The sequence below is a fragment of the Myiozetetes cayanensis genome, unplaced genomic scaffold (assembly GCF_022539395.1).
Source record: "Myiozetetes cayanensis isolate MyiCay16 unplaced genomic scaffold, myiCay2020 scf10, whole genome shotgun sequence".
Taxonomy (NCBI): Eukaryota; Metazoa; Chordata; class Aves; order Passeriformes; family Tyrannidae; genus Myiozetetes; species Myiozetetes cayanensis.
Window position 1 is genome coordinate 33,480,883 of NW_026086605.1, and position 25,919 is coordinate 33,506,801.

Here is a 25,919-nt window from a genome sequence, read left to right on the forward strand (position 1 = left end):
GGGAAGGGTCAGAAGTTCCAGGATGAACAAGGCTATACAAAAAGGCAGCTGCTCAAGTGAGCAAAGTGAATAAATTGTGCTGGGAGGCACTTCCCGTTAAACTGCTTTAGAACATAATGAAAACTTTGATAGCAATCTGCTGAAAGGGAACCACGCTGCACTTGTCTTCCCTAATTAATTCCATCAGGCCTCCCTCTGCTAAAAACACTCCCAAAATGAAAAGCAGAGATGCCTCATGTGTTTGAACTTCAAAGCAGGGAAGAGGCAGCATGGAAATGCTTCTCCTTGGATGGCAGACTCTCCTGAGAGCGATTCCAGAGCCTTGAGGGCCTTCACTGGGAAGCTGCTAAACAAATGCAAATAGCTGGAATAGAAATCCCAGTCTCACTGAGGGAAAAGGGAGATTATCCAAGCAGCAAGAGCAGCTGAAGTGCTTCCAAAAGAGCAGCTTTGTTCTGAACATTAGCCGAGAATTTTCTTCACCTACTACAACAGAAGAGTCCTTCCATCTATTCTGTGCAGTACCAGAGAGTTAAATGTGATCATCTTCTTGAAACTCAAGTTGTCATGGCAGTCAGGCACAGGTTCAGCATCCAGCAGGTATCCAAGCCCTGCCTGGAAACAACTTATTGCTACATTCTGCTTTGGCAGTTAGAATAATGCCAACACTTCATGTTAAAAAAAAATGAAGTATCAAGCCAAAGAATTCAACTAATTGTATTCCAGTATTTAGACTAGTAATAACGTCACATTAATAACAACGATGCTAATTCAGTCCTCTAAAAGCAGTCAGGTTTCAGGATCAGTTGGGCTTTTGTATCATTGAATACGATGGTTGAAAAAAACCCAAGACACAAACAAACAACAACCAAAAACTCAACCAATGAGCTTCTCCTCTACCAGTTCAGACACCTGATTAATTGCTGAATTAAAAGCAAACAAACAGCTTGATTCAGACCTGGCAATCAAGAGTTTCTACGTATTTTACTTTTAACACGATAAATTTGAATTAAAGTCGTCCTGTCTAGAACAGATTCCTGATTCCATGTGAAAGCAGCACACTGCACGTGCCTTCCAGCTACATTTTCACTGGAAAACAAACCTAAACTGTTCAGCCTGGGCTCACACACAGCCACTGCTGGCATGCTGCCAACACCCAGCAATAAAGGAATTCAGAAAATGCCCAATTGTGAAAATGCTTAACTCCAAGAAGTTCTGATACTGCACTGAGGAAGTCCTGCATACCTTCAAAGGAAAAAAAAAAAACCATCTCCACTCATCAAGTTGTATTTCTGCTTTTATTGAAATAAACTCAAAAAATACTTCTAGCCAATATTTACATATTTGATCCAATTACTCTTTAAATCCTCCTGGTTAACAAGGACCAGACTCTTACAGTAATCAGCAGAAGTTCTTACAATGAAGCACTGTGCTTTTGGGAAGGATCACATGTCTGCTGAGCATTTAACCAGCCTTCCCCAGTCCATGAGATGTTCCTGCAACATGGTATTTCCCCAGCTGCCCCTGAAGGCAGCAGCATTTCCAGAACACAAACTGCCTTCCAGAAAATGAAACCACCCAGTAACAGGTAAAAGGGCATTTTGTAATGATGGCAGATCGGATCATTGGTGTGAAAAACCCAAGACGGGGTTTGTAATAAAAGTTTCATTCAGGTCCCAACGTCATTTTTCAGTTTTCTGGGAAGCACTGGGAAGGTCTGATTTCCACCCCAGACAGCATCCCAACAGAAGGCTTTTGCAGGTAGATTCACTTTGCATCTCTAAAGTCACACATAATGCATAAAATGCCCCAAGTTAAAACCTTTTGTGTCTTCTTTCCACATCCTGCTGGTCTGTCTGCGCTTCATTTCCCCACCAGCCACATCTTCTCAGTTCCTGCAGCCTCTCACTGTGCTGCTCAGCTGCTCGAGCCAGAACGATCTGTGTTTTCAGGTAAATACACTCCCATGCTCTGTAAAATGTTGGAGGTGGGTCCTGCCAGCCCAGCCTGAGCACTGTAGGACTCCAGCAGGTTGGCTACGAGGTTCATATCCACATCAACCGGTGCCAGCTCTGGGTCTTCAGCTCCACAGTCAGGGCCAGCACTCTCAGATGGAGCTGCTTTAACAGAACTTGCCTACAGTGAGCACAAAGTGAAAGTTTTATCAAATTACATAAACAGATTAAAAAAAAAAAAAAAAGAAAAACCACGAGGGAAAAGAAATAGGGAAACAATTCTGCAGCCAACCAAGTCCAGTACATTCCACAGTCTTGACAGACAGGAATTCAGAAACCAAATGCTCATGCCAGCTAAAAATCATCACTGTCCACTACGCACACTAAGTTCCAAGCGAAGGACAGAAAGCATTGCTGAGTCCTGGCTCAGCTTCCTATGGGAGCAAACCACAACAGGAACTCACAAGTTAAGCTGCAGCTGCTTGCCTTACTACTGAAAACAGGGAATGAAACTAAGTCTTGGAAAAGAGGTGCAAGTTAAAGCTTAAAATGCACTCTCATGGTGCAACCACAGCACGTTTTGCTTGCACGTGGGAAGGTTTTCGATCAGCACATTTCCACTCTCCTACTGAAGCTCTCAAAGCTGCCGTGCTACAAACTGGAGCTCAGGGCATACTCACCCCTTTCTTCTGGGTGGTGAAACTTTTCCCAACGTTGGTCTGTGCCAGCTCACGGTCCATCTCGTTCATGTATGACTTGAGGCTGCCTATGAGCTCATCGGGTGATACCTTCTGGTTTCGCGTTTGATTTCCAGCGCCTGAGTCTTCATCGTCCTCGTCTGAGAAACCAAACTCCTCCTCTTCATCCAGGTCATCAGAATCCAGCTCCTCTGAGTCTGCCCCTAGGTGTTATTTTGTGTCAGTACGGGCAGCAAACAAGTCAGCAGTGATCTGTTTCAAACAAAAGCAGCGCTCTCACCTAAAATTCTGTCTAACGCTTTTGTGAAAGAATCTACGTCAAAGGTAACGTGGGATTCGTCAGATGACCTGAAATATAAAAGCATTTTAAAATAAATAAAGTTTTCTTCTGCTTGCCAAAGCCCAACGGGGGCATAACTGCACAGTGATTTCTCTCAAGCCCAGATTAAAGCTGGGACATTTGAACTGATGGTCTTAGAAGTCTGAAGGCTCTACGGGTTAGAAACGCAACAGCGAGCGGAGGAATTCCCGGCACGAAAGAGAAAAATTTTAAAGACCACAAAGCCAAACTAAGTAAGAGAGTGGCAGAAAATAGCTCAGCTTCCAGCATTTTTACCTGCACCAGTGCTGGAGTGGTCACCAAGTTGGTTTAAGAGCAATAGTCACTATTCCCGTGGGTTTGTTCCAGGCCTCTGCCAAGCAGAACACTTTCAAACTCTGATTCTCTACATCCCAGAATCAACCAAAGGGCTGCAGCAGAGTGAAACTTCCTACACCTGCCACCAAACTCACACCCCTACCATGGCATTTCTGCTCCTTCATGTGTGGAGACCTTGGATACAAAAGCCTTCATGCTCTCAGCAACTGTTTCCAAGTCGTATTTCTGCTCTTCCTCGTTTGCAGAAGGAAGGGACTCATGTCTTGCCTCCTTCAGCATCTGATCCAGAGCATCTGGTGTAATATCCAGCCAGCTGTCATCTGAAGGAACACAGGACAGATTTGTTAGTCAAACCACACAGCTGAGAGCACTGCTACCATTTGTCAGCTTGTTTTTGCACTGGTAAGTTTTTGGGCTGACTGTGGGTCCCATAAGGCAGTGAGAGGCTGAGGATCGCTGAGAATTCATTTCCCTGCTTTAACGCTCTGCTTTGCATGAAGCTTCAAACTAAATGAAGGAAGAAAGACTTATGCTTCAAAGGGAGAGCCAATCCAATATTTAGTGTTAATGGAAGTTGGATTGGCTCTCCCTTTATAGCCATGAACGTTCCCTCTCTTCCCCTCTACAAATCATCATGTGATAGGAATAATCCTCCTCTCCAGTCCAGCTCACCATCCTCTGGAGGAAGACAAGCTGCTTCTCTCTCAAATTCCTTCAAATCAACGGGTGTTGTCTGTAGCAATGCCAAGATTTCATCACCTGGGCTCACTTCAACAGAGCTAGAAGGAAAAAAACCCAACAATTTATTGAAAAGGATTCAATGGCATCACATGCTTTACATTCAGGTTTTCACTCAGATTCTCCATTTTTTGCTTCTGGCAAACATGGCAAGAGGTAGGTGAGTTTGGGGGAAGTACCAGAATACTACACAGAGGATTTGCCAAAACAAGACACAGTCAGTTGCTGTAATTTGTAGCTGATGGCTCCAAAGCCCACTTCTTATGTTTTCTTTTCTTTATATTTGTTTTGCCTTGGTAAATATGGAGATTGCCAGAGCAGAGACTGGAAACTCAAAAAACTAACAGCCCAGATATCATGAGCTGGCAAACTCTCAGCTATTTTTGTAATGATTTATTTCTTGGATTTGATCTTTTGGAGAAATCTACAGCCAGCTGCCTGTCTTGAGTAGAGGAGACAGATTACTCTAGACTTGTTTTTCACTGGGACTGCTTTTCAATGTAACTTTTATACACTTTCCATAGTCAACCAAGCAAATAATGCTTGTCAGTCACCTCTTAACCCACTTGGAAGAGCTTAACACTTTACAAAACCAAGATAAATAGTTACCCAAGCAAAAACCTCTACTGGTAGGGAGTATTCTAGAGGAATACTGCTCCTAGCCAGAGCACCACAGCACTGTACACTGTTAAATGTACAATGGAGAAAAGGGCTCAGGTTTTCTGTAACAAGAATTTGAGAAGGTAAGTTAAAGTATTTGTAGCCACTGTGTGTGATACTCACGAATTTCAAGTAGCTCTTACCTTTCTGGAGTGGTAACAGATTGCTGGAAATAATCCTCTGCCATGTGCAAGAGTTCTGAGTACTTAGCAGACCCTTCCATTTCTCCCTGTCACAAGCATGAGCAGACACACACACAAAATTACACTTACAGAGGCCCAAACAGATTTATGGTGTTACGTATGGATCATTGGGAATATTGAATTCTAGAGGCGTGCAAATGAAATGTAAACCAGTGAAATCAGTTAAGACTTCACACAGCCGTGTTGTGATTTCCTTCATTCAAGTGTCTCTCTCCCCTTTCTTTAGAAGAATGGATTCATCCACAAATGCTGCTTTTTTCCTTATTCATTTCCAAAATAAATTAATTTCAAAAGAAATTCCTGCCCTGCTGCAAAACTACTTCCACAAGTTCAAGAGCTAAAACATTTTTATTGGAATGTTTGTAAGACACAGACACACAACTTCACCTTGAAATAATCCTTTTCCTTCAGGCTCCTGAGGAATCTCTCCCACAAGGGACCACTTAACATGTTTCTCTTGGAATCAGGAGTTATTCTGCTGCTCTTGGAGCATAAAATTTCAAAGCCATGAGCCTGTGTAAGAGATGCAAAACCAAAGAGGTTCTCGAGGTGTGGCAAAACTTCGCTCACAGTTTTCTGGCCGAGCAGGCAACTTAAAAAGCAAAGAGTCATTTCCTGGGCATGCATAAACCAGGCAAACTAAGCACAAAATCCATTGAGGAATCCTTACCAGCTTCATGCCCAGTTCGTGGGCTTTGTAGTGAGGGTGAGACGGGGCGGGCAGGGTGTATCCACTGCGCCTGTCCGGAACAAACTTCTGCTGCACCAGCTGGGCATATAAACACCGTGTGAAGGTAACCTGCAACAGCCAGAGCAGAAAGAAACCACTCGCTGCAGCGTGACTGTGTTGTGTACAGGCATCAACTTTCCGCCAGGCTCATCCAAATCGTGTTTTAAGGCACCAGCATTACAGACAACACCCGAGACCGCATTCAAAACACATCCTAGGTAAGTTTTTCTAAGATATGTTGCTTTTCAGGTCTTACACAAAGTATGTCCCAAGGTGACATCTCTAAATAAACATGAACTTCAATCAGTCTAAATGCATTAGAAAAGACCCTAAGTATTCAGTATTCACACCAACATGTTTTATTTGGAAAAACTGCAAGGGCTTTTTTCCATTAATGAAGCCAAAGCTGAGGTTTCAGGAGCAGCCCAGAAATCTAAAATTTGACTGCAAAGCTTCTTTTGAGGGGTATAGCAATGTAAGAAAACGTATCAGATACTACCACACAATGCTCATGAAACACCTCATAAAGTGTGTGAGCACATCTGAGAAGGTGAGAAGCCTTGGCATGAGCAGCTGGGGGTAGTTGGCAGCAACTCCTTCTGCTGGCTGGCAGTGCTGTCAAACTGCTCTGATCACAGGAGGGGATCGGTTTATTCAGCAGGCCTTTGGGCAGAGGGACTATTAGCACGCCCTGCCATTCCAGAAACATTTACCTCCCGCTTAGCCCTCTGAAAGCCCAGCCGTGTGTACGTGAAGGCACAAAAAGCAATGAATGTAACGAACTGGCAGTTATTAAAGGGTCATTGAAAAAAACCCAAACAAACAACCCAGAAAACATCCCGCTGTAAAAACCAAACCCACGTATTTCCACCACAGAACCCTTGTCAGTCCCAGAAGGAGAAGCAGATTTGGATCACTGACCACGGTCATCACGCACTGATCCGGAGGGAAGGTTCGGAAAGGGCGGCGACAGGCTCGTAAATCCACCGGATCCCGCAGGTAGAAGGCCTGGACGGCGGCGGCCACCAGGGACGGGCGCTGCCGCAGCAGGGCCGCGATGGCCGCGGGGACGTAGCACTGCGCCCGGTGCAGCGAGGCCTGGATCTTCTCAGGGTACCTGGTGTGTGCCACACAACATGGTAAGCGTACTGCCAGCCCAAACCAGTCCAGGAATCGACTTTATCACACCTATCAGGGAAATCTTTAAACCCCAGACAGCCCAGAATCAAAACTCACTGTGGTAGAAGGCCAAAATAAAACACCCCCATACCCATCAATGCGTTTGTACACCGCAGCTCTGATGGGCTCTGCAGCCAGGAACTCCTCAGAACGGGTGGATAACAGTGCCAGTGCCTCTGAGATTGTTGGACAGGGAGCAGACAGGTCCCAGTCCTGCTCCGGAGTCTCTGACAGCGGAATGATGTGCAGTTCTCCTTTGTAAAAGAACACCTGGCAGAGGGGAATGTTTCCATCAGAACAGGCACACACTGAGCCATGGGAAACTTAATTTCATACACAAAATGCATTTGTTTGAACACAGGGAATACTGAAGTACAAATGAATGATACAGGAAGCAGCATAATTTAAATATGGAATTCGAGATGCCAGCGACTGTGACCCAAACAGTGAATAAAAAAACTCTCTATTTTAACTTCAACAAGTTTGGTCAAATGTATCTTGTTTCCTTAGTAACAGTAATACCAAAAGCTTCCCTTCAACCAGAGATTTGCTTCAGGAGAATAGGCATAACCTAATTGCTGAAAAATTCCCTACACGCTCACTCTACATAACATTCTGCAAGAGCACAGAGATCCAAATCAAGTGTGAGGAGTTCTCAGTCATTAAATCTCTCACTCAACGACCACAGCAATAACAAAGCAGCTCATTAAAACCAGAATGAAAACAGACTGTACTAAAAAAACCCCATGCTGTTGATTAAAACAAGTCTTGAGTCCTGAGTAGAAGTTTATTCACTAGTAAGGGCCAGACAGCACTCTGGATTGTCAGAGGCAGTCAGACCACTTGGCTAAAGGTGCAAGAGAAGATTCCAGCTGCTACATGAAAGGCCCCCTGAGCCACTTGCCACATGTACAGAAGTTTTGCTCACCCTGTTTTCACTGTTCTCAGGATTCAGCCACTTTGGGAGAAAATCAGCCGCTTCTATCAGGAGAAACTCTCCATCGTTGTCATCAATCCTGGCCAAGGAGAAATTGGTTTCTTAACAGGAGAAAGCCTCGCAGAGCACCTAAATCCATGTCTGCTGAGTTTCTTTTTAATACTCATACAATCACAGAATGGTTGGAAGGGACCTTAAAGATCATCTGGTTCCAACACCCTGCCATGCACAGGGACACCTTCCACTAGACCAGTATAATCAGAGTCCCCAAGCAGCCTGGCTTTGAACACTTCCAAGGTTGGGGAAGCACCTCCAAGGATGGCCAGTATTAAGACAGGACCTTCAGAGCGAAGGCACTGCCCCTTCACACCCGTCCCGAACTACTGGGCGCCTCAGCAGGACCCGCCTTACCTGGCTGCCAGCCCCGGGAAGTGCCTGGTGATCTCCCGGACCAGGTAGACGATGAACCACTCGTCCTCCACGTTGTCCCCGAACAGGGTGGTGCCGCCGATGTGCTCCGGGGTCCCGCCTGCACGGGAGACAGCGACAGGAGAGGCGGCTCAGCCATCCCGCACCCCGGAGCTGCGGTGTGTGTCCCTCACTAGGGACATTCCAGAGCCGTCCCGGACACACTGCCTGTGCCGTGTGCTCTGGGACGGCCCTGCTGGAGCAGCGAGGCTGGGGCAGATGCGCCCACTGTGGTCCCTTCCAGCCTGACCCGTTCTGGGGAGTCCGTGAACCCGCCGGGTCCCCCCTCACAAACCCCTGGATACAACCCCTGGATACAGCCCCTGGATACAGCCCCTGGATACAGCCTCTGGATACAGCCTCTGGATACAACCCCTGGATACAACCCCTGGATACAGCCTCTGGATACAGCCCCTGGATACAACCCCTGGATACAACCCCTGGATACAACCCCTGGATACCCCTGACAGCCCCTGCCGGGGCCCCCTTCATACACTGGGCCCCCTCCTCACAGCCGGGTACCCTTTCACACACCGGCTCCCCCCTCACAACCGGGTACCCCTTCACACACCGTGTGCTCCCCCTCACACACCGGAGCCCCCCTCGCACGCTCCCCCGGTCCCGCTCCCGGGCTCACCCCTGGCCGGCTCGTAGCGCAGGCGGAACGGCTGCCGGTGCCACACGTAGGCGGCGAGCAGCGGGGCGAGCCGCACCAGGGCCGCCTCAGCGCAGCGCCGCAGCAGCGCCTGCCCGCCGGGGCCCGGCGCGAACAGGCGGTACCGCACCGCGTCCTCGGGCAGCGCGGGCCGCCCCAGAGCCTCCCCGGCGCCGGAGCGGCCGAGCGGCTCCATCGCGGCGGGGCCGCGCTCCGCCCCCGCGGGACGAGCGGCGCGATGGCGGCGGGGCGGCGGCGCTCAGGATGATATCGCGATACGCGCGCAGACCGGTGCAGCCGTGAGTGGCCCCGCTCCCCTCGGGGCCCCGATCGCCATCCCGGACCCGCTCCCCGTCCCCATCCCCGTGCTGACCCCGGCCCCGCTCCCGCTGCCGGCCCCGCCGCCCGCGCCGCCCCGGCCGCAGGCAGGGCCCCGCCAGGGCCCGGTCACCGCGTGTGTCCCCCCCCTCCCCGGGTTACCCCCGCAGTCAAATCCCTGCCCTGCGCTTCCTAGTTCCCCTGGCCCGAGAGCCGCGTCGGTTCTGACTGCCTCGGTGGCTCCTGTCCTGTTTAATTTAGTTTAATTCGCCTCCAGGGACAGCGGCATTGCCTCTGCGCTCGGGGAGCTGCAGCGCGGTTCGCGACGTTTTTAAGTTTAAAGGAAGGCGTTTCAAAGCGAAGACCCTGCTTATACTGTATAACTGCACTTAAATATAGTACTATAACGCTGTAGTTCTGATACCTTGAATGTAAACCTTCGGCAGCAATAATTTTGGGTCAGTTATGGCCCAATTGATATGTTGGCCTTTGTCTTTTAATGTATTTGTGTTTAACAAACGTGTATTTAATTGTCTTTAATTTGTATTGAACAAATACATCCATTTTGGAAGTTAGAGACTTAGCTACAGCCTTTTAATGTTTAATTCTGCCCTATCGGGCCAGCAGAGAAATGACAGGAGAGAGAAGTTCTCTATTTAAGCCTCATCCAGCTGCTGTTTGGGACAGGGCTTCTGCCCTGCATCGGTACTTGTTGTCTCCAGTTAATGCTACTTATCTTGTCCCTCTCTCCTTGACATCTAAACTTTGACAAAACAGAAAACTACCAAAAATTTATTCTTCCCAACTTACCAGTGCATGGTTTCACAGAATCACAAAATCCTTAAGGTTGGGAAAGCCCTCTAAGATCAAGTCCAACCATTAAGCCAGCACCACCGTGTTCATCACTAAACTGTGCTCTCCAGTGCCACATCCGCACCCTTTTTAAACATTTCTAGGGACAGTGACTCCACCAAGGCCTCTCCTAATGCCTGACCAGCCTTTCCACAAAGAAACTTTCCCTCATATCCATCCTGAACCTCCCCTGCTGCGACTTGAGGCCGTTTTCTCTGGTCCTTAAACCTAAAGCCACAGTACCAAGTTAGCCTTCTGATGACAACAAATGCACGACCATTCCTTGAAAAGCAGGAAAGAAAACCTGTCAAACTTCCTGGGAACTCTGTAAACAGAAAGTCTGCTTTTTTTTTTTAGACAAGGACTCCCAAAACATGCCCTGAGGCATCACCCACTGCCAGAGCCTGGAGTTCAGGGGTGCTCAGCCACACCCAGGGCTGAAAACCACGGCCACCTCTCCAGGTACTTGTGAGGACACATCTCCCAGAGCTGCTCTGATACAGCCAGGCTTTGTTTGCTGACACACTGCATTGCTTATTTTTTGCCCACTGTTGATTTTTTGTGGGTTTCAGGGAGTCGGAAATCCGGAGGGAATCAGCTCTGGATCATGGGAATCCAGGGACTGCCAGTCAGAGCTGTGCTGACACCTCCACTGAAGACAGCTCAGTCTTCTCTTGGGGCTATGATGTGAGTAGAACATAATCATCCGAGCCAAACCTACCACAGTGAGGAGAAAACCGTTCAAAATACCATTAAAAAGACATTTCAGGATAAAGATGAGGATTGGATCTGTCAATAAATCATCATAGTGATTATAACAAGAACATATTTTTTACCTCTTTCCTTTCTCCCAGTTCAGAACGCATTAGACTCATGTTATTCAATTAATATGGTGCAATTCCATCTAAAATTTTGGAAATGCAAATTATTTAGTGCATAAGTGTATCTACAACTGCTGTTATTGTGGAATCCCAAACATGACTGGATGATTTTCAGGTACTTGGTGTGAGTTTATCAAACTTCTGCTTACTTGCTTCTCAAAACACTGCAAAAACATAATTTTAGTTCAGAAATGGCTGTTTTATTCTCCATCCACCAAAGCCCAGTGTGCTGTTGCTTTCTTGTGAGGTGAGATGGGTCTGTTCAGATCTAAATGACCCCAGAACTGACCCCATTTTCTGGCTACATGAGCACATGTAACAACAAAGGTCCTGATCATCCCTCACTGTTTCCCACCAGTCTGCATTGCCTTTTGTTTTATTGTTTATGATAACAATAATTTGTTACTTAGTTGCAGCTTTATTTTGTTGCAAGCCACAAAATTTTCCACTGCCTTAAAATATCACTGAATTTTATCCTTCCTCTTCTGATTTCTTTTATGTAAATTCCTATATCCTGTAACTTAATGTAGTAACACGGGTGTTTCGAAATGTTTCAGTAGTTTTATCTGCCGTGTCAATGTAAGCTTTTTATGTGGCCACCCTCAGTCTTAGCAGCAGGGAGGAAATGATTTAAAGTCAAAATCCTTCTGTGCAGTCCTGCTAAGCTTTAAACAAATAGTTGTCGTTTTCAATTATATTAAAGAAAAATCAATTAACCCCACACACACACATACACAGTGCAAATACTGTTCACTAGGTATTTACTGGATAACTTCCCTTTCTAGGAATTTGATAAAGCTGCCACGCAGCAAGTTCAGCAGATGTTCAGACAAATTGATGAGCTTCTCTATGAGCAGAAAGAAAATGTGCATGTGGAGGGACTGTGGGAGGAATGCCAGCAGTGGACATCCAGCTTTCCTCACCTCAGGTATTTCATGGACAGCTTAGTGCCAATCCCCTCACAAAAAGGGTAGGGATGGACACAGTTGCTTTTAAAACATGAGTAGCAGGGTGGGTTTATGCACTTATGGAGTAGAGAGAGATAAAAAGATCACCCTGCTCATTAAAATAAACAGTCTGTTACCTCACATTTGGTTCCTTGGCAGAGGTTTATGGCTATTTGCAGCTGACTTGGCCTTAACACAGCAGAGTTCTCTTAGAAAATCAGGTTTTGCTCTGCTAAGCACAGCAAATTTTGTTATGGTATTTGTTATAAGCTTAAAATCCTGTAAAAACCCTCCTCCCCTAGTTCAGCAGTCCTTATGGCTGCCTGAAAACTTACATTTTACATCTTCCTTACGTTGCACTGGGAACAGTTTTGTCCATGTTCATAAGTTTTACAGCTAGCAGAGCATTAAACAAATGCCAGGCCAAGTTTCCTCGATGCATTTCCCTGATTCGAAGCAACCTGTACCAGGGAAAACAACCCAACTGAGCACTGGAAAAAGTGCACAACTTCCCAGGAGAACTCCTGGGGTTTGCTGCTGCTCTTACCCGCTCCAGTAACCTCCCTTCCAGCGCCTTCTGATGTGGGTTCCCTTTGCTTTCCCCACGGCAGGGTTGTAGGGAAGCAGATGGTGGCGCCCACAGATGAAGGGTTTGGATGGTACTCGAGTTCCCCTTCGGGCAGTTTGGCCCCCTCCGATGTAAGTTCCCCACCAGAGCAGGATCCCGATGAGTAAGTACCTGTGGCGAGCCCAGGCTGTTCCCAGGTGGGAATGTCGTTCTGTCCTGTGCAGGGAACAAGGCAGTGGGAAGCAGCTCTGTCCTCTGCTTCTTAAAAATGTGCAGCCCGGCTCCTTCCTGTCAGGCTGGGTTTTGAACACAGCACACTTTATTTTCCTTTCTAACTAAAAGTAGTGCGTTCAGAGTAGCAAGACGACGTAGCTGTGCTCGTTGCTGACTACGGTGAGCTGGTCAGTAAATAGAAATATCTTTGCTGCTGCTGACTTCTTAAGGACGTGTGTGTTTTGTAGCTGGTTTTATTGTTAACCATCTGTTAAATTTGTATAGAACTTCAAAAACACAAGGCTATTATGATTTAGTACTATTATGATTTAATGTTTCAAAACGCTTGTTTTCAAAATGTTGGGGTTTTTTTCCCTGAAGATCTCGAGTTCCTTAGCAAGAATTAAAAAATACCCAGAGCAAAAGTCTGTACTGTAATGAACAATTTGTTGGTCTCCCTTGGCCTTATGTACCATGCTGTCTCTCGGTTATTTTTGAAGTGGAATAACAACTTGTTTTCATTTCTGCTTTCTGACAACTGTCACCTGTTCAGATTTAGTGTTTTTGGCAAGAAGGTCCCTCTTTTTGTTACTCCTGTTCACAAAAAGGCCGACCCTTCCAAGTCTCCGACCTTGTGTTCCTCAGAGAGTGACGAAGGGGAAGAGGAAATAATTCTCTCCGAAGGCATAGTGGAGGAATATTTGGCATTTGACTGCAGAGATGTGTAAGTATTGAATATTAAAGACAGTCAAATTCATTATTGTTTTTTATGCTGCTTTGGTTTTGTGCTGTCATTTTGGGTAGAATTGTATCTTTTCCAGATTTTTCAGTGGTAATTTGAGAACTAAGAGTGGATTTGATGCTCTCCAAGAAACAATTACCACTCTTTTTTTATCTTTTTGTCCCTTTACTTTATTCCACCCAACAATGTGAACATATGGCCTGGGTAAGGACTCTGGAGGGTATACTGTCAGTTCCTAACTACTTAATTGGCTTTAATAATTAAAACCACTTAGCTGCATGGGCCATTAAATTTAAATTGTTACTTGTCTTGCTTTGACCAGGCCAGAGAGACATTGCTGCAGCAAATAATATCTTCTCTTGTCTTCAGCATTCTGTAGTGACATTAGATATGGAGCTTAACAATGTGATGAAGAAATATCACTGTAACTATGAATACTTATTTTTAAATAGGACTTTGATCTTATCGGTAAATTATTCATTATTTGTGAAGTATCACTTAAGTCATTCTTGTTCAGGGAAATCGGGGTGTACAGCCATAGGTGGTTGTCTCAGTCATGGCTTAATTCAGGTTGGTGGAAGAACTACAAATAAATGCAGGGGACAAAGGAGATGTGTTTGTGGTGCAGGTAGTGCTTACATTTTTCCAGGGAGGAGGAGCTGCACGAGAGGAGAACGGGCCTGTCCTCTGGCAGAAGGAAACTGGGGTTTCCTCCCGTCTCTCCATATTCCTGCACGAAGGATTCCGTGCTCACCTTTGTGTTTGATGATGTGTGGAGCGAAGTGCTGGGCTGCATGGAAGAACTGATCTGCAGGCACTGGGAAGGATCAGCCTCTGGTAAGGATCACAGCTCGAGGGAAGGCTGAAAAAAAGATTTCAGGGAGTTGGTTTTGCAAGGAGGCAGTGGGGGAGAGATGTGGTGGGGGATGATCTCTTCAGTGGGAATAAAAAGGTTGACAGTGTGAGATTTGCCTTCAAAAGATTTAGCAGAATTTACCATCCGAGAGCACTCTCTATAAACATTAGGATTGATAGCACTGTCCACAGCTAGCAGTGCCAGCAGCCTGTATTGACAGGAACTCTCTGTTGCTTTGCACAGATGATGAGAAGAACATCATAACAGTAGAAACACTCCGGGCAGGTGCCAGAAGCCCTCTGCAGCTCGATCCTCTGCCAGCCCTGTTACCTCGTGTGCCACACACGAAAACGCCCTCGGTGACCTCAAATCTGGTAAGTATTTTTAGCCCCTGCTTTGTGGAGGGATGAATCAATACTGTGCTACTTCAGCAAACACGCTGGAGGACGGCAGCCCCTGGGTTATGTTTGGGCTTTGTGGGAATGCTGACTGTCCACTTAAGTCCTTTTATTACTCAGTTGCAAGTGTTAATTCCTACTTACTTCTCTCTTTAAAACTTAGTATTTTATGTATGTATAGGACAACCATGTTGATTAATGACGTAGTTTTTTCTATACTTTAATAATATTTGACGTTAATGGTCAGATTGAGGACCGTGTGTGTGGGATCCTGTTCTCACCAGCGTCTTTCATCAGGCGACAGGGGACAAATCTCAGGGCAGCTCTAAACCAGCTTTTTTTCTCAGACACTGATTTTAACTGCATAATCTGCTTTGGCTGATCTGCTCCTGGAGTGGTGAGCACCAAAGTGTTACCTGTTTATTCCATTTTAATTCATCTCTGTCCTTGTTTCTCTCTCCTTTATTTCTACCCCTGCCTGTTCCTCGTGTTCCCTTACTGTGTGTGTAGTGCCCAAAACCCAGATGTGGCCGCAAAAGCAAAAAGAGAAGAAAAACACCTCAAGTATGTATCCTGGAGGGATTAAAGCTCTGCTATTTTCTGGTTTCTGTTGTTTTGGTGGGTGGAATTTGATGTTTTTCCAGATCAGCCTGTACTTGTAGGTACAAAATGTGAACATGCCCTCAAAATTAGTTTTGTAAGACTTCAGGTTATAGTAATTGTTGGAAGATCCTGTCATGCAAATGAGCTGCTCAGCTGGAAAATATGAAGTGTTAGGATACATTTTTTAACCACTACCATTTGCCAAAAAAAAAAAAAAAGACTGCTAAGATGCTTGTCTTAGATGGGGAAATAATATAAAAGTCAGTATGTATCTGGATGTCATGGAAGAAATTAATAGCTTTTCTCCAAAATTATATACAAAATCTGTAATTATATCTCTGCTAAGCAGCAATTTACTTATTCTTTTTTAAATTTCAGGTCAGTGTCTCTCAAGGGTCGAGTAGTGGCTCTCAGCGGAATCTGAACGGCTTGATGGTGATCCACGGGATCCAGTTACACCAGAGGAACCTGCCTGTGGTGGAGAAAACACTGTAAGAGTTACAGATCATCTGTTGTAAAGCAGACCGTTGTCACAGTGAGAGGGACTCAGCCCAAACCTTTGTGAGATAAATTCCCACACCGGAGAAAGCCCTTCTCAGTTAATTCCCTGCTAGTTTGTGTATTTGTCCTCTGTGAAAAATGAAGTGTTGATATACAGTGAAACAGTATTATATAGTTCTGTTTTAGAAAATGAGAACACGTTGTTTCTGTCCAGATATTTTATGATTAAAGCCTCACGTGGGTGAGTACTTTGGGAACAGAACCACTTTGACCATCTCCCTGTTGGTCTTTTGTCAGGGACCTGGATGACAAACGGCCAGGTTCCAGCTCCATCCTCTCCATCAGAACGTGGCCAAATCGTGCCCTGGAGCTCAGCACATCATCCCTGTCGCGCTCCACGAGGAGGAGGAACCCCCCGCCACGGACCCTGCACCCCATCTCTGGCAGCCACCCCCGCACCGGCACCCCGCGCTCCGGGGACGACGCCAGCAGCACAGCGCGGCTGTACGTCCCCAACCCAGCCCCTCCCTGCCGGTTAACCAGTGCAGAGAGCCCAGCTGGCATTAAAAAACATGCAGATGGGCAGGAGGAACGTTTGGTTAGAGAAAGGAGCTGCCCATGAAAGCACAACTGCCCTGAGTGGCTAAGGCTGGTGTTCACCGTGCTGCGATTCAGTGCATCACGGACACACAGAGGTGCTTCTGCACCTCGGTTTGCCCAGCACAAGCAAAGTCAACACCACCATCTCTTTCTTGACATGCTTTTCTTTTTCTGGAGCCTGTTTTCAAGATGAATTTAAAAGTCTGCAGGTTTCAGAGGAGAAACTGCACGTTGCTATCCTAGCCCAGACTGGGCTATGAAGATGTTAAAATAGGTTATCTGACTGACCAAAGGGCTCTTAATGCACTCAGTGAACCCCTCAGTCACATCTAAAACATCTCATTTTGCACATTTACAGGGACCACAGGGTATCAGGAAACAATGCAGGGCTTTGATATACTTCTGTATCCCGTGTTTTGTAAATCGATGTAGTTTCCTTTTAGTTTTGCACTTCATGTATAAACTCACCGAGCCTGTTATTTTCTTGTCACGTAGTGTTTAGAGGCTTATTCCTTGTCCCTCCACAACTGATGTTTCTAATTCCAGTATTTTATGCTCCTCCTCCCTTTCCTCAGGCTTCAATCAGTCTAACGAATATTAACATCTCACCTTTAATACCATATATTTTTAAATGTAGAGAGCACTAGGAAAGTGGTTTTTAAAATGTTCTGAAGCTTTTCTAAGGTGTTCTTAACAGAACAGCCAACTCCAGAAGGCCGAACAAACTGACAATATTATCCCTTTCCACGTGCCAAACGTATAAACTGTATTTTTTTCTCTCTTTTTACTGGTGCTTTTCAGTCTGACTGCACAGGAGCAGCTGACCTCCCCCTCCCCACTGCTGCTGAACCGGAATCACCCCCTACCCCCTATTGCCACCTCCAGCGTGGCGGAGCGTGGGAGCACCACAGGATCCCAGAGGCAAATGGTAACAGGAATGACAATGCCATTTCATTACTGAGTAGTCTAAAGTTGTAATCCCTGCTGATCAAACTACCAAGCCCAAGAGTCCCAATTTTTTTGTTACCTGGCGACAGCCGGTCAAATAGAGGCACAAAAAATGCCACAGCAGTTTTGACTAACAACATCACCCACAGTTGCCTGCTTGATTCTCATTCATGCCAGAATGTTTTCCTCCTTGTAACTAGGCTGCAAAATGATTCATGTGGAAAATTAGCTTTAATTCCTAGGCTAAGGATTGCCAATGTGCTGCTGCAGTGAGAGAAAGCCATAACTGTGTTACTCTTCCCTGCAGAAACCTCGAGGGAACTCAAGTCGTGCTCACAGTGTAACAACACAAGACGATGCTCACCAGCAGCTCCAGGAGCAGCTCCTCCTACCTGATCCTTTCTCCAGGCCTAACACAACCAACCCCTCCTTGGTAAAGCATGGCAAATTACACCAGATCATTATTAATTACTGCAGAAGGTGATTTGGGAATGAACAGTAATCACTGCCCAGTCTGTTTCAGTATCAAACAATAAGCACCTACTCTACTTGTCTTTGTAGGTATCTACTTGATATCTTGTCCTATCCAACAAATTATTTTTATCTAAGCTTCAAAAGCTACAATTTCAGTGATAGCTTTTAAACAGCTGCTTAATTCAACATTCTTGACTCAGCAGTTGTGAGAGTACACACTTCCTGAAGTCTTTTTTGAAACAATTCCCAGAATGTGTTTAACTGGTCCAGTGATTATTCCAAATAAGCGTTAGAAAAACTTGATTTTCTACTCCTAAAGTTGATTTAACCCTCCTCAAACTTAAAGCTTTACTTAGGCCTTTACAGCATCTTGCCAAGTAGGCAAATAGTTTGTAGCTGCATTTTAATCTCGATGTTTACATTTCTTCCCTGCCTTCTCAGGCAGATTCCCAGCGCCGCCGTTCCTGCACCGTCACGGATCACAGTAATCAATCTTGGACAAGCAGAGCATCAGCAGGTTCAGGTATGTTCCTCAGGCACAGGATTTAGTAAGATCAAGCAAGGGGTGGGCTTTTGGGACAGGGATGCATTTCCTGCAGGGATACATTCCCCAGGTAATGCATCAAGGAGGTTTCTCAAAGTTCTGTTCATGCCTTTAATTTTCCATTATACAAGTTTTATCCTGGCTGTATCCCACTCTATTCCAGAGTGTGGGTGGGTGCAGTTTGGTTTTGTTTTTTTGTTATCCACCAAGTATTTAAAATCGTTTGAGGAAGCTTAATGTCATCTGCCCCAGTGCCTCTGTTTCAAAGTGAAAAGCAGCAGTTGCCAACTTCAACAGAAACAGCAGCATCTACTTCATGCCCAAGGGGTTTTTCCTTCTGCTCAACTATGCAACTGAAAAAAAAATTGCATTATGTCCAAAAGAAACTAATTTGCACTGTATCTGGAAGGGCTTTTACTAGATCTGTACTAGATATGTATTAGATCGAGTCAAAATATATTTGAAAGCCAGGACAATTCACGTGCACCCTCTGAAGTCAGAGTTGCTTGTACTGTGTCATTCCTTATGGGGCTGTCAGGATTTCCCCCATAAAAACATGCTGACACGATAGGATTGAGGCTGCAAAAGTTAATGGAAGCTGCAAAAGTTAAGGTAGCAAGTAAATGAGTGATTATTAGAGCACATGAGGGGTGTTCCAGCTTGTTTAGTAGCTGAATGGCCTCCTACCACTAATACCAATTGTACAAGAGTCAATTTAACAAAGGCACTAAACTGAAGTAATTTGGTTTTAAACAAGCAAGGAGGGACTCCTGCTGAAATTAAAATAAATATCTGCTCCCCCCACCAAAAAAAGCAAGATGAGTTTTATGACTGCTGTATTAACAAAAAAAAAAATTAAATTAGCAGAACTTTATAGTCTTGAATACTTGGGGAAATATCAAGGAATTCAGTAGTTCCCTGCAATGCAGCAACTTGGCAAGCACAAACTTTTACCCCTTTTGGAAGTTATAAATAATGCAGTTGGTAGCCATGTCTTAGAATAAAGAGACTGAAAAAAGGCATTTTAATTTGAAGCTAAAGGAGATGTATTTGGTGCTTAGTTTTAATACCTTTCAGAAGTCTTGAAGTTGTCCATGATCTCTGTTTATTAGGTCTCCTGCCACGTGGTTCTGTGAAAGGCCACAGTCGAAGTGGATCAGGCACAAAAAGCAAACAGGGGTTCTGAGGTGCCATGGAGAAGTGTCTGATCCATCCATCCATCCCTGGAGTCATGAACCACCACCTCTCTCTCATTCCCAGCAAGGTCAACGTTGTTTACAGAGAGTTTTCAAACACCCTTCCTTACAAATAGTTATTTTTATATAAATATAAACCTAAGCAGCAGCTGCCAAAGATTAGAAGGGCACACTTAAACATTCCATTTTTCTACCAGTAGAAGAAAGTGACACTCCAGTGGAAGGGTGAAGATGCTCTAGGAAAGCCTGACTCCTAGGAAATCCAGCAACCACTCTCAGTCATTGCTGTTTTTCTGTGAGGTTTGTGATGGGTTCATGTCCTTACAAGGCAGGTACTGGAGAACCTGCTCATTTTTCCATTAGCTCCACAGAAGTAGTAATGTAAATTTTTTTTAAGCTGTATTTATATATTCACATATGTTTAAAGCAATATTGTACTAGGAAAAGCAAGCACTGCACTCGATTCTGCTTCTACAGCTCAGCTTAGGCAAGTGGTGGATCCTGTAGTAGTTGCAGCAGGTATTTGGACACAGGTGTGGAGGACTAAGGTAGCAAAGCAGGTGAAGTGACAGCTCCAAAGGGTAGCACACCACTGCCTCTTCCTGAGTTATTTAATAACCTTATACCTCTTCCTCAGTGACTGAAGGAGGTTTAGCAGGCAGCAAGAAGCCTCTAACTACAAGTAGTTTCACACACTACTGCAAGAAAATACACTTGTCTTCCTGGTGAGATAGTTTATGGTAATCTCACAGAACGGCTCAGTCTCCCCCTTTCAAAAATACCTGTAATTACCCAAAATTTCTGCTCTCCCCAAGCCACAGATGCAGCGGAGGTTTCAGCAGCTGTGCCTGCACCATGTGACAGACCTGAAGGAGGGGTTTGCTGCAGTTGCCCTTGTGGCTCCAGATAAGACAAAACCCCGTGAAGTACAGGCTTCTCAAAACAAGTCATTAGTTGAAGGTCTTCCTCCCAAACAGACTGAAGTGTGTAAAAACAAGGTGAGGATAATCACTGGCTGTACTCAAACTTAGGACACTGCACAAAAACAGTTGTTCCTTTCTAGTCCTATTAAAGAGCACTTCTTTTCCTAAATTTCCTTATTATTCTTCAAATTACTGTTCATAGTGGACAAAAACTTGTCAGTATTCTTTAGGAAGTATCTCCCCTGTCTCCCTACTCCAAGTTATGTTAGCTAATAATTTTTAATCAGTATTGAAGATCTTGAGTCCAGTTGATCCAAGCATGCTCTCATCCAAAACAGGGAACTGTGCAAATGTAACTGGGCTAACTTGCCTTTGCACTTCCAGTAGGTGAAAACAAACAAACAAACAAAAAAAAGCAGCTCTGATCTCAATCTAAACCTCTCAAATTTGCAGAGAGAGAACTTGATGCTAACCAGAGGCCTCTACTCACCAAACCATTTCAAAATACAATTTCTCCCAACACTTGGGACTGCTGGAATATTGTACAGTGTGTCAGTTCTGTCAGGCAAACTGGAGATAAGCGTCCCATTTGTGTCCGTGCCACTCCTCAGGGACCAAGTGAGTTTTCTCTGTAGCACAAGAGTTACAAAACCAGACAAATAAACTTGAATAGACTTCTGGGAACATAATGTAGTGTTTTATAGCCTAGAGGAGTCAGCATGTTTAAATTAAAAAGGGAAGCAGTCTCCTCCTGAGGCTCATCTCGTGTTTTCTGTACAGATGGTTGACACCAGAGACTGATCATGGGCTGTTATTTTATTTATTCTGTGTAACAGAAGTAACCTTCAAGCCCTGTGTTACCCAACACAATGCTGTGCTGTACTCTCTCAGAATCAGGGCAATTTTTAGGAGGAGACAAGTAAAAGAGAACAGAGTGACCCTCTACCTCTGGCTTCCCCCAGGGAAAACACCTGAATGCTGGTGTTTGAGCACTGAGGGCCTTCAAAGTGCTCACCTAAGGCTCCTAAGCCTTTGCAAAATGATCCAGTGTGCAAGTGTGCAGGATTTACTCGACCGAAATCAGAAGAACCAACACAATCAGTTTGTTTGGAACAGCTACTTAGAAAACAAACAGAGAGAGTTGGGGAAGCAACAGCACAGAACTCTGCAAAAAAAAAAAACACCTTCTCGTTTATTAAATCTGCAATTTTCCAAACTATAGAAAACTACCGGAACATCTGAAGAACACCTGTTGAGCTGATGTGCAGAGACCTTTAAAAACAGCAGGAGGCTTGTTAGGGAAGAACTGTGTGAATAGCACACGTGGATCTCAACTGAAGAGCACCCAAAGGGTTTGAAACAGTAGCACAGGAATGCTTTGTCTTCCCTGTCATGCCTCCCAGTCACAGTGAGTCAGTGCACACAGCCCAAAACAGGAGCCCAGAAAAGAATCCCAAGTTCTCCCAAATCCACGTTTCCATACAAAACAAAACCCGGTACTTCAGCCTCCGTCGCTCCTTATGTCTTTCTCTTCTTGGCTGGAGTTTTCTTTCCTCCTTTCTTAGCATTATTCCCGTATTTTGCTTCCAGATGGGCAAAAAAGTCATCCATTTCCCTTTCTCGATCTTTGCTTCGGCGCTGGGGAGGGGGAAAAGAAAACCAACCAAATTCAAAGCTCTTACAACTTCCCAATGCAGATTATTCTATTGAAGCTTGACAGCTACATAAAATCTGGAATATATTAAACAGGGAATACAGTCTACAGAAAGTTTAGTACCATCATTAACACTCCCTAACTGCCTGAAACCACAAATTAAATATTTTGAGCTAACATGGAATAACTTTGTTAATTTTTAAAGGGACACAAGTAATAAAATCCATACCATAGTCTACTAATTAAAGTACATGGTTAACGTGAAGGTTTTACCCTCAGGAACTCAGAAGAATTACAAGGATCCAAAATCAAAGATGCTCAGGGAAAACACAATTTTAAGCCAGTAACATAATTATCTGCAGCAAACAGAAAGAGCCTTACTTGAATCAGCGCTTGCAAGTCATTTTCTCCACCAAGGCCCAGTTCATCTTTAGTCTTTTTTGCCTCTTTAGCTTCTTTTTCTGCCTGAAAAAGCAAACAGTTTTTTTTTTAAAAAAAAGTATTTTGCGTGTTATCTGACAAAGTCTTACAGGAGTTACCAAATGCCTATTTTTTTTTGGCATCTGTGTACAAAGAGCTGCAAGGAAACACAAAGGGATTCCAAGTTTGGCCACAGATGAGGAATCAGGCAAAGGTTCCACCATTTAGCGCAGCGGGAAGTCTTTTTGCTCTTTCACAGTGTTGAATGTGACGTTTGTCCCTGTTCCCCTATCCATGTTTTCTTTGTCTTAGCAGATCCTACATTAAGTTACAGGTTACTGTGATGTGCATGTAACACTCTACAAAGCATTTGGACAAGAGTACATCTAGTCCAAAACACACCTGCCAAAAGTCAAGCAAAATGTATTTCCACCACTTGTTGTTTTGGTGGTTTTTTTTGTTAACTCCAACAACTCACAGCTTTGTAGACAAATGCAGGGATATGAGTAATAAGCCATTCTGCATAATAATGAAATAAAAGAAGGAAAAAAAATAGCATTTCACAGTGATTTGGGGTGGGGTGTGATGAACACAGGTGACCAAATGTGAATGCTGAGCAAGGTGTGGAACTCGGCGATCCTGGGGCAAACATCTCAGGAACAGCTTCACTTATTTCTGCCGAGGGAGATAAAAAGGCTGTGGTAAACAACTGACACAACCTACCCGCCTTCTTCTGGACATCATTTTCTTCTTCGACTCCCTCACAAAGGCCTTGTAGGACGGGAGCTCCCCGGAGTCGATGGCTCGCTCGATCATTTCCCGGATCCTCGGCTCGTCCGTGTAGTCCACGCACATCACGGACTCCATGATCCGATCCATGTCGCCCTTGAAGTTCAGGTACGCTGCCTTCACATCCTCCAGCTCTTCCTCTGAGTTCTTGTAGCTCTTCTGGAAGTCCTCGATGTCTTTTACGGTGAGCTGGAGCAAAGAGATTACACGAGTAACTCCACGAGGTACAGGACTTGCTCACCAGAAGAATTTAAGAGAGAACACATAAAAAAAAAGAAACACTGTAGGTTTTTTCCAGCTTCTAGTGCCGCTCTCACCTTGAAATGCAGCTGCCAATACTCCAGCCAGTCCCTGTCTCCCTGCAGCACCTCAGAATCCTCATCCACCGTGCCGGTCTCGTCGTACACAGCCCGTTGCTTCGCATCGCTCAGCACCGCGTACACCTTGCCCAGGATCTGCGGGACACGGGGGTGGCCGGTCATTCGAGGGGGACACTCACTTGGGGGGCATCGCTCACTCGGGGGAGCGGCCACTTGGGAGTGGGTGATCCGTCACTCGGGGGGGCAGGCAGTGGGTCGGTCATTTGGGGGGGCGGCGGCTTGGGGAGTGGTGTGTCGGTCACTCGGGGGAGTGGTTGGTGGGTCAGTCACTTGTGGGGCAGTGGGGCAACCGCTTGGGGGCTGGTAGGGTGGTCACTCCGGGGAAGGTCAGTCCCTCGGGGGTCAGTGGGGTGGTCACTCAGTTGGGGTGACGACTCAGTCACGGGGGAGCGGGGGGGGAGTGGGTCGCTCCCTCGAGGGGATGGTGGGTCAGTCACTCGGGGTCGGTCACTTGGGGTGTGGGCAGTGGGTCTGTCACCTGTGGGGCGGTGCGGTGGTCACTCGGGGGTCGGTGGATCGGTCACCCGGGGTGCCCCGGCCTCTTTCCCGCCTTCCCGCCGCCGCCTCCCGCGCTCACCTGGAAGCGGCGCGTGGCCTCCTCCTTCTGCTCGGGCGGGACGCGGTCGGGGTGCAGGCGCAGCGAGGCGCGGTGGTAGCCGCGGCGGATCTCCTGCGGGGACGCGTCCCGCCGCACGCCCAGCGCGCCGTACAGGTCCGCCGTGCCGAACGCGGCCTCGCACTGCTGCGGCAGCGCCATCCCGCCGCGCCGGGACCGCCGCCACACAGCCCGCTCGGCCCGCCCCGCGCCCGCCCTGCCGAGCGGAGGCTGCGCCGGGCGGGGCCGCCGAGGGGAGGGGCCGCCATGCCGAGGGGCGGCTGAGGGGCGGTACGGCTGAGGGGAGGGGCCGCCATGTCGAGGGGCGGCTGAGGGGCGGTACGGCTGAGGGGAGGGGCCGCCATGTCGAGGGGCGGCTGAGGGGCGGTGTGGCTGAGGGGAGGGACCGCCATGTCGGCGGGAAGCGGCGGGGGCGCGGCGGCGCCGCGGAGGGGTGGCGGTGGGGCCGCCGGGACGAGGGGAGGCTGAAGGGCTGCCTCGCTGAGGCGACGCGGTGCTGGCGGGGCGGCGGCGCCTCTGAGGGGCGGCCGAGGGGCCGCGGCGCTGAGGGGAGGCGGAAGGGTTGCCATGGCGAGCGGCGGTGCCGCCACGCTGAGGGGAGGTGGCTGAGGGGCGGCCCCGCCCCGCGGAGCCCTGGGGATGGGGGTAGGGGTGGGAGTGAGCGGTTTGCGGCGGGTCAGCGTTCATGACTCTCTGGAGCCGCTCGCGGAGCAGGGGCATGGAGCGAGGCGCAGCGTCCGCGGCGTGTTCGGTGCCCGGGGAGCCGCCGGTGAGCGGAGCCCCCGGCCCGTGAGCGCCGCGTGCGACCGAGGGCCCGGAGCGCCGGGTGCGGTTACTGCTGGGGAAACGGAGAAAAGGAGCCCCTCGGGGGGCTCCCGCTCGGCCCCGATGGAAAACAAGCACCTCTGCTGGCCCTTCGGAGTGCCCAGGCCCTGGCACAGGTTGCCCAGAGAAGCTGTGGCTGCCCCATCCCTGGAAGTGTCCGAGACGAGGTTGGACAACCTGGGATACTGGAAGGTTCACTTTTCACACGGTTTTTTTTTTCCTTCCAGGCTGTGCCCTTTGTGACAACAGGAAAGTGTTTGTACATATCCAAACAAAACTCAGGGGCCCTATAATTAAATGCCACACAAGCAGCGCACGCACTTTGAAAGGTCCGGAGAAATACATAAAATAAAAGATGTTATTTTACGTTTCCTGTGACTGTTGAAATGTAGAACGTTTCACTCTGGATATCAAAGAGGGAATAAACTCCAGCAGCATCACCTCAGATTTCAGCTCTGGGTTAGAGAATGCAGACATTGGAAAAACACCTAAAAATTTCATTTAAAAAGACCTCTGTAAGGTATTATTTGATTATAAGACATTATTATTTATAAAGCATTATAAATATATTATAAAAGCTGTTGTCTACCATTACTGGAGAGTTCTCCTGGTGTCAGTGTTCACAACCTCATTAAGTGGTGGTAATAATAATGATAGTGTAGTAATAAAAGATATTAAAATATATCTCAATATGTATAATAAACATATAATAATTATTATAATAGTAGCTCAGTAGTCACCTGCAGTGATCATTTCAGCCAGTTCTGACACTGACCCCTCCCTTACCAGA

At 46.6% G+C, this 25,919-nt stretch overlaps 3 protein-coding genes across 3 annotated transcripts; 1 reads left to right on the plus strand and 2 right to left on the minus strand.

The window, feature by feature from the left end:
* Nucleotides 1–1,279: 1,279 nt before the first annotated feature.
* Nucleotides 1,280–9,085, minus strand: ECD (ecdysoneless cell cycle regulator). Its single transcript, XM_050338422.1, has 13 exons — nucleotides 8,864–9,085; nucleotides 8,170–8,287; nucleotides 7,750–7,837; nucleotides 6,913–7,091; nucleotides 6,564–6,759; nucleotides 5,583–5,711; nucleotides 5,300–5,425; nucleotides 4,853–4,938; nucleotides 3,984–4,090; nucleotides 3,454–3,631; nucleotides 2,934–3,001; nucleotides 2,636–2,856; nucleotides 1,280–2,136 (listed from the first exon to the last, which is right to left on the minus strand). Exons 1-13 carry the CDS (start codon nucleotides 9,075–9,077, stop codon nucleotides 1,918–1,920), a joined length of 1,929 nt encoding a protein of 642 aa, XP_050194379.1. The 5' UTR covers nucleotides 9,078–9,085; the 3' UTR covers nucleotides 1,280–1,917.
* On the plus strand, nucleotides 9,019–21,652 carry FAM149B1 (family with sequence similarity 149 member B1). The gene is made up of 15 exons (XM_050338435.1): nucleotides 9,019–9,180; nucleotides 10,409–10,513; nucleotides 10,624–10,738; nucleotides 11,718–11,860; nucleotides 12,491–12,610; nucleotides 13,214–13,384; nucleotides 14,052–14,239; nucleotides 14,502–14,632; nucleotides 15,167–15,220; nucleotides 15,638–15,750; nucleotides 16,058–16,264; nucleotides 17,162–17,288; nucleotides 17,616–17,741; nucleotides 18,224–18,305; nucleotides 19,439–21,652. The coding sequence occupies exons 1-15, from the start codon at nucleotides 9,146–9,148 to the stop codon at nucleotides 19,510–19,512; spliced, it is 1,791 nt and encodes a 596-aa protein (XP_050194392.1). The 5' UTR covers nucleotides 9,019–9,145; the 3' UTR covers nucleotides 19,513–21,652.
* Nucleotides 21,612–24,478, minus strand: DNAJC9 (DnaJ heat shock protein family (Hsp40) member C9). Its single transcript, XM_050338449.1, has 5 exons — nucleotides 24,266–24,478; nucleotides 23,626–23,763; nucleotides 23,243–23,497; nucleotides 22,481–22,564; nucleotides 21,612–22,083 (listed from the first exon to the last, which is right to left on the minus strand). The coding sequence occupies exons 1-5, from the start codon at nucleotides 24,443–24,445 to the stop codon at nucleotides 21,964–21,966; spliced, it is 777 nt and encodes a 258-aa protein (XP_050194406.1). The 5' UTR covers nucleotides 24,446–24,478; the 3' UTR covers nucleotides 21,612–21,963.
* Between the last annotated feature and the right edge of the window lie 1,441 nt (nucleotides 24,479–25,919).